The 8,003-nt window shown below is 32.2% G+C and overlaps 1 protein-coding gene across 2 annotated transcripts; it reads right to left on the reverse strand.

The window, feature by feature from the left end:
* Window positions 1-3,569: 3,569 nt before the first annotated feature.
* On the reverse strand, window positions 3,570-6,735 carry LOC134687532 (uncharacterized). Of its 2 annotated transcripts, none has more exons than XM_063547904.1 (2): window positions 6,668-6,735; window positions 3,570-6,139 (listed from the first exon to the last, which is right to left on the reverse strand). In XM_063547904.1, exon 2 carries the CDS (start codon window positions 6,032-6,034, stop codon window positions 4,019-4,021), a length of 2,016 nt encoding a protein of 671 aa, XP_063403974.1. In that variant the 5' UTR covers window positions 6,035-6,139; window positions 6,668-6,735; the 3' UTR covers window positions 3,570-4,018. The 2 variants fall into 2 exon arrangements, with proteins under 2 accessions (XP_063403974.1, XP_063403973.1); XM_063547903.1 differs by lacking the exon at window positions 6,668-6,735 and adding an exon at window positions 6,543-6,661.
* Window positions 6,736-8,003: the final 1,268 nt, after the last annotated feature.

Here is an 8,003-nt window from a genome sequence, read left to right on the forward strand (position 1 = left end):
TTTTACTATTAAAGTAACTTAAGTTTGTTTGGGTTTCACCCATTCTCTATACCGAACGTTTCATTAATAAGAGTTATTTAAAGGTTAGACAATACTCATGTTTTATGGATATTTAAGGCCCGAAGCGTAGCCGAGAAGAAAGAACTATAAAAAATCAGTTGAAAAAGGCTTTACTCATCAGATAGATACAAATACTACACAGAGTGGACGTGGCCGGGTACTTGTATATCACAACAACAAAAAGAATCTTAGTCGAGGTCTGAGAGCACTCACAGTAACTGACAGCCAGTTTAAAGCCACGAAAAACTAGTAAAAAACATGCATCTGAGACTATAAAAGTATGTAGGACCAATCATTGTCTTGCCAATTTAGAGCGCATTCAAACCTTCAAGTGATATGGAAAAAAAATCATCCTTGCTAATTTTAATAATCAAACCTGGATCAGAGTTATCTTTAATTGCTATTATGGTTAATAAAAGATATATCAATCATATATGTAATGGTCATTTCAACAGGTGCAAAGTGAGATAGTTTTTTTAGGAACAAAAAGGATAAATTGTTCAAAAATGAAGTTGTTGTTGTAAAATTTAGTACTTTTATATCACAAATTCCTTCAATTAAAAAAGCACATACTGTTATAAAAATCACCTTTTCGAAAATAATATATTTGTTTATTAATGATAAAACTTACAAAATAAAAAGATAAAATAACTATCCTTCCAAAATAAAATGCTTACTTTTTTATTGACGAAAGTATTTTTTTATTGACGAATGTTTATATTTGTTTAAATTCTTTCAAAACATTGACCTAAAGTAAAATATTGTTTCACCTTTAACCCCTTTTCATTCTTCAGTGTACTCTACATTTGTACAATAACATAAATTTTGCAATATTCAAAAACTCTTATTTGAGATGTTTGATAATTCATTCATCTTGTTTTCACTTAAAACAATTTGACAAACAACACTAGTCTTATGATTTTTTTCTGCTCTTTTCCTGTGGTAATTTCCCCATGGGTTTGTTATACACTTGGTAAGTGCATTAAGTAGTTTACCTTCATAATTATTCTAAAATAAAAAGTTTTTCATGTATACCATTTTATACTGAAAGCCATGTAGTATGAAAAATATAAGGCAAAATACTGATTTTCCATTGGACGAGAAGGATGATTATGTTCTAAGAAGGGGTGCTGTGAATAATTTACAGATCTTGCCTTTTGATCATATAGTATGTGGTGTTTATAACCCATGAGTTGAATTGAAAACATTAAGCAATCGTGAAGTTAATGTATGTATGTGATACACCCACGAGGCCGTTAGTCTGAACGGATGTATTTGTATCTCATTTACACAAGAATATTATGCTTAGTGCAAACAGATAGATATATTTAAAAGATATATTTAAGCAATGTTACCCTATGTCGAAGGAGAGTATGATACTTGCAGGAAATCCTATTACATTTGAAAATGTCAGGAATTGTTTGACGGCCTATTGTAAGAGAAAATTTATTGGTGGCAGTCCAAATTTCCAAATCTTCATGCCGGTCGATTTAACTTTAAGTTCCTTCCTACTGTATCTCTGGAAATCTGTTCTCGTGTTAAACATGCTTGCAATATTTGACACTGAACATTACAAAAAAATAGCTTGAAATTACATGTAATGACATGTTTCTGTAATTGAAATAAAAGATAATTGATTATCCAGTTTATAAATCGTAGTACTAGTATGTGTATCTATAAGAGGTCATAAGTAGACCTTTTTGATTGTGAAATGGCTGTCCCTATGTAAAGATATCATCAATATCAAACGTTAGTCCAAGTGTACGTAGTATGTGTACCTGTTAGAGGTATTAAGAAGACCTTCTTTATCGTAAAATGTCTGTCCCTATATAAGACATACTCAATATCAAACGGTAATTTAAATGTATGACCCTTCATCCAAGTCTATTCTTTCCCTGATATAACTTTATTTCCCGAAGTAAATACAGCTAATTTAATTAACACAATATGCATATCCAATACGACATAATACAGCAAATTTTAACATTGATACACAAATTATACAAATCAATTAAAGAATTAATCTGAGAATGACATATAGACATTTTAAACTAACAAATACATTAGAATAATTAACCATGACGTGTTTTTTTTCAGTGTAGTATGAAAAATAGAAGGCCAAATGGTGATTTTCCATTGGACGAGAAAGGGTGAGTATGTTCTAAGAAGAGATGCTGTGAATAATTTCCCGGGTTATTTAACTCTTTAATACATCTTTAAAGATCCTATTAGTGTATTCTATGTTAATGTGATCTCGTCTTGAACATGCATGCAAATATTTGCTACTGACGGTTAGGCAAACAGCAACCAATTTAACTAATTAGATTAATGACATATTTGTGTAAATGGGAATCTAACCATTGATGAGGCTACTTCTTGTATTTCTTGGTAAATAGAATTGATTCTCCGATTGCCAAATAAAATTATTCAATGGTGAACATCGTATATACAATGAGCCTGTGGTATATATTGAATTGATATCGCTCATGTTTGTCAAGCACTCTGCAGTAAAATCTAAATTTGTTTTTATCATCTTGTTGATACAAGCATTGTACAGACGATCGGACACGTGCGTTTACAGATGTGTTTGCTCAAACAATATGTCCTATTTCACGAAATAGGAAGACTGCAATAAAATTTTAAAAAACTGTTTATATTGGAACTATATATTTTGTGCGAAGCAGCATTTATCCGGAGTATTCGTTCCTCGCAAACGAAATTTTATAAAACATTTAGTATATAAATGTATCTATACATAAATTGCTGGTTTTTTTAAGCTAGGTAATAATATCACTGCACGTTTGCGAGGTATTTTTTTGTTAAGTATTATCTCTTTTAAAAGTAATGTCGCCATACTGCTGATCCTTTCTTGATTGAAGGACCTAAAAATGCGAAATTATGCAGTCAATTTTTAACGACTGTTTGTTGTCTTTTTTGTATTTTCCCATGATTTGAATATATCTTTGATATCTTCCGCATCTTTTTGTATCCATCGAGTCGAGCCGTTAAAGATATGAGACTACTCATCTGTCCGTCTGTTTGGGTATCCGAAACACTTTTTCCATTTTACCATTAACTTATAATTAACCATATTATACGGGAGCTATTGGTCTAGTAACGTAAAACTCGACACCTTATGAACACAACTCCTCTGAGTTTGACAAAAACATCTGATATTTAGTTGAATTGTTCACCTTCATTTTTATTTGATATTTTTCGCAGGAGTAATGGGGCTTTGATAATATTTGACTCATACTACAATGATGTTGTATGACAACAATAGAAAGGAAAGGCAAGTTAACCCAAAGGGATATTCAAACTTGAAAGTCGATAACAAACTGAAAAATGCCATGTCAAAAATAAAAAACAAAACGACGAAGACACAAATAACAGTACACAAAAACAGGAATAAAATGACTGAGCAACATGAATCCCACCAAAAACAGATGCGATCTCATGTTCTCTGGAAAGATAACCAGACCTTCTTGTAAGTACACACCAGATTATAAGTCAAATTCAGTAGGTCACATTCGAGGAAAGGAGACGGGATTTATAATACAACAATAACAACATTACAACAGTTCCGTCATCATCTGTGCAACAGATATTCCATAACGGTGAACTCGTGGTAACGTCCGTAAATTTTTGGAAGGGTAATTCATAAGTCATTATTTATATTAACGGCCGGAGAATTTTGCTGTGGCGTAGTAATTCTGTTTCAGTAGTTTAAGGTTAATAATGTTCAATGGTATTTCAATTTCAAAAGCCAGGTATTCTTTCATTTAACTTGCGCACTTGGTATTTACTGTTTCAATCACCAAATGCCTATGAGTAATTAGACCATTTTAGTTATTTTTTTAATAAATTGATATGTTTTAGTTTAAACCGTTCTCCTTTACACAGAATAAATTAAGTCATCAAATATTTGGCATGCAATATGGCTTGGTCTTCAACATGGTTAGCGGTAGAGATATTCAGCAAAGCAAATAGTCGGAACATTCGGTTGATAGTTAACCATAGTGCCAATAACTAAATGACCACTACTGTCAAAAGCTAAACTCCATGGTATGTCGGTTATTCCAATTGATTGAGATTTTATTGTTTCCATTAATTGTCCCTTGACATCATAAATATAAATTTCTCCATTTGACTCATTACAAACTACAATATCGCCTCCTCTGGATATTGTCAATCCCCTCGGCTGAAAACGTACACCAGGGCCTGTAACTGTTTTGGAATATTTACTTTGCCCTTCAGGATCAAAAATGAGTATCACTCCCCCATTTATGTCGTTAGCTGCTATTACTATATCATTGTTAGGGTGAATAGCAATTCGGTGGGACATAGAAAAACGTACAAGATTGTCATTAATTGATGGGATTCGCATAATGATTGTCCCATTTTTTGCCATTTTCACGATTTCTCTTTTTGGAGATGCCTGATATGAATACTCATCGACAAGGCCACAGAAAATAAAGTCATCCGGAGAAATTGTTATACATGTTGGTTTCAGCGGTTTTACACATTTGAACTTTGTCAGCTTATACTTTGAGGAAATAGACATTATGCTGTTGTTCCTTCGATCCGTGTATAATATTTGATCCTTGTTCCCATCATAGCAAAAGTCATAAAAATCACACTGCGGGTGCTTAAATTCTTTTACGATGGTAAGTGTTTTTGATGAATTGTATGTCACCTTCAAGATGCTACCATAAGCCATTCGTCCTATCCATAAAGTGTTTTGGTCAACACAACATATATTGGACACAAGATTTGGAAGATTTGTATCAAAACTTAAGTATGGATGGATGAACGACGTTTTATCCGTAGTCTCTTTTATCTTATCAAACTGAATATCCTTTGACGGCAATCTCTGACGTCTACTTTTGTTTGGAGGTTTTGTTATTAAAAGTTTCTTTTTCTGTTGGTTATTTTTCTCCATTTTTCGTTCACTTTTTAAATCCAAAGCTTTTGTTCTTTTCCTTTTCATCATACTATTACATGTTAAAGAAGTTACTTTCAAATGTATCCGTTGTTGTCGTTTTACCTTTGTAGATTTCTTTGGTTTTATTGAGTCAGATTTAATATCTTTTGAATTAATTTCTTCGGGTTTTTTTGTACGATGGTGTTGGAGGGAACACAGTCTTCCTCTTTCTCTTTTTTCAGTCCTTGGTATTGAAGAATCTTTCGAGTACCTTTTATTCTTTTTGGCAGTTGTTGTTGTAGATGGCACTGATGCTTTAGCTACCTTTGTTTTTGTAGATCGCACTGATGCCTTAGCTACTTTTGTTTTTGTAGATGGCACTGATGCCTTAGCTACCTTTGTTTTTGTAGATGGCACTGATGCTTTAGCTACCTTCGTTTTTGTAGATCGCACTGATGCCTTAGCTACCTTTGTTTTTGTAGATGGCACTGATGCCTTAGCTACCTTTGTTTTTGTAGATCGCACTGATGCCTTAGCTACCTTTGTTTTTGTAGATGGCACTGATGCCTTAGCTACCTTTGTTTTTGTAGATCGCACTGATGCCTTATCTACCTTCGTTTTTGTAGATCGCACTGATGCCTTAGCTACCTTTGTTTTTGTTGATGGCGCTGATGCCTTAGCTACCTTCGTTTTTGTAGATCGCACTGATGCCTTAGCTACCTTTGTTTTTGTAGATGGCACTGATGCCTTAGCTACCTTTGTTTTTGTAGATGGCACTGATGCCTTAGCTACCTTTGTTTTTGTAGATGGCACTGATGCCTTAGCTACCTTTGCTTTTGGTTCTTTTATTATCTGGTCACATTTCCGTTTTCGTGGAAATAATGCTGAAACCATTGAACTTTGTAATGAAGCGTTCGATACTTTTTTCGAACTTTTCTTAGCTAATGATTTTGCCTTTTTCCTACGAATCTTCTTCTTGTTATGGTCATTCAGCTGTATGTTGCCATTTGATTTGTCTTTAACGGTTTGCCGAGTAATTCTTTGTTCCATTTGAATAGAAGGACAAGTAGTGATTTTTTTTATTGTTTAAATCCAAATTCGGAACTGTGAATCTTCGACAACACCTCATTCCTTCGTATTCAAGCATAGGTTCATCTGAAAAATTTATTGATACCGTTTTGTTAATATATGAAAATAAGATTCAGTATGATAGCCAATAAGACATCTCTCCACAACCCACAAAATGCCACAAAAATGAATAACTATAGGTCACCATACGGCCTTCAGCAAAGAGCAAATGCTTTTCTACATATTCAGCTATAAAAAGGTTGTGAAACCAAACTAACGGCCTAAAAACGAAAAAAAAACGATTTACAGGCTGCTGACTTTGGACATTTTATTATCGTTATATTATTATTAAGAATCCCTTTCTTGGGCTGTTTTTTTTTTAAATCACGAACTAATTGACTGTAGCAGTTGCTGTCTTAACGTCCGGTATTCAACATTATGTACGCTAACGACAATAAGACCGGAACTGTATATAAGAAGAACACTTTACCTGTTTGATGTACTGTAAACTCGACTTGTCCTGTACTGTGACAGAAAGCCCAATAATGAACAGTTAAACCATAAAAACTTAGCAAAAAGACATACCTTCTGATTCAAATCGTTGTTTATATTTACCTGTATGTAAACCAAGTATGTTTATATTTTCCTGTATGTTAACAAAGTATGATCACGTGATATATGTGTATCTCATAGATCAATAGATTTGCATCGTGTGTACCTAGTTTAAGCTCAAAGTTTAAGCTTTGTGAAGGATTTTAATTTAACAAAATCTAACACTAATAATTTTTCTATGATCTTATAAATACTGTATGTACAAAGTATTACTTCAGTTAACAATGCACCATTTTTGTATGATTAAATGCTTTAAATATTATATTTTATTTGTGGCGTCTTAACATTCAAACGATTACATATAGCCTGTTTTATGTCAATAGAACCATATGTATGATTTTATATTAATTATGACAAACAATTATACTAAAGTTTATTTTGGTTTTTACCCATTCTCCCTACATAACGTTTCCCTAATAAGTGTTATTTATTTGTTATTCAATACTGGCTCCTGTTTATTAATATTTAAAGCCCGAAGCGTAGTCGAGGGTTTTAAATGTTCATGAAAAAATGACCAAGTATTGTCTGACCAATTTAGAACGTATACTATTCAAACCTTCAAGTGACTGTCAAACAAAATCCTTTTCTACTGTAATTGAAATAATCGTAACCTTGATAAGCGTTATTTCAAAATTGTAAACATGGTTTATAAAAGAGATGTAAACCATATATGTAATGTCCATTTCAAGAGGTGCACTTTGATAGCTTTAAGATGCTATTTTTAGAGACAAATAGGATGAATTGTGCAAAAATGGTTTGATAGTTTTTGTTTTTTTTTGCCTCGGATAAAATGTGATACATTGAACTTTTATATCACAATTTCATTCATTTTGAAGAGGACATAATGTAATAAAAAAAACTCCTTTTCAAGACTATATATATTTGTTTTTTACTCATAAAATTCAATAAATAGATATTATAACTATCCATGCTTATTTTGTTATTGACGAAAGTATATTTTTTTCCCAAATTACCTTTGCCTTATAGATCAACAGTCATGTTTTTTTTCAAAATATTGACTTTGTGGTCTCGTATAAAAATTAGATTACCTATTGTTTTCCTACCCCTTAACACCTTTTCATTATTTGTGTGATCAATATTTGTACCATTACATACATTTTGCAATATTCAAAACTTAAAATAATAAAATAATTAAAACTAATTTATATTTTTTTTTATAGTTCTATTATCTTGTTTTCATTTAAAACAATTTGACAAATAACAATACTCATGAATTTTAGTTTGCTCTTTTCCTGTTGAAATTTCCTCACAGTTCTTGTCCATTCGTTTTTGATGTGTTTTGTCATTTGATTTTGCCTTGTGATTATGGACTTTCCGA

The sequence above is a fragment of the Mytilus trossulus genome, chromosome 10 (assembly GCF_036588685.1).
Source record: "Mytilus trossulus isolate FHL-02 chromosome 10, PNRI_Mtr1.1.1.hap1, whole genome shotgun sequence".
Taxonomy (NCBI): Eukaryota; Metazoa; Mollusca; class Bivalvia; order Mytilida; family Mytilidae; genus Mytilus; species Mytilus trossulus.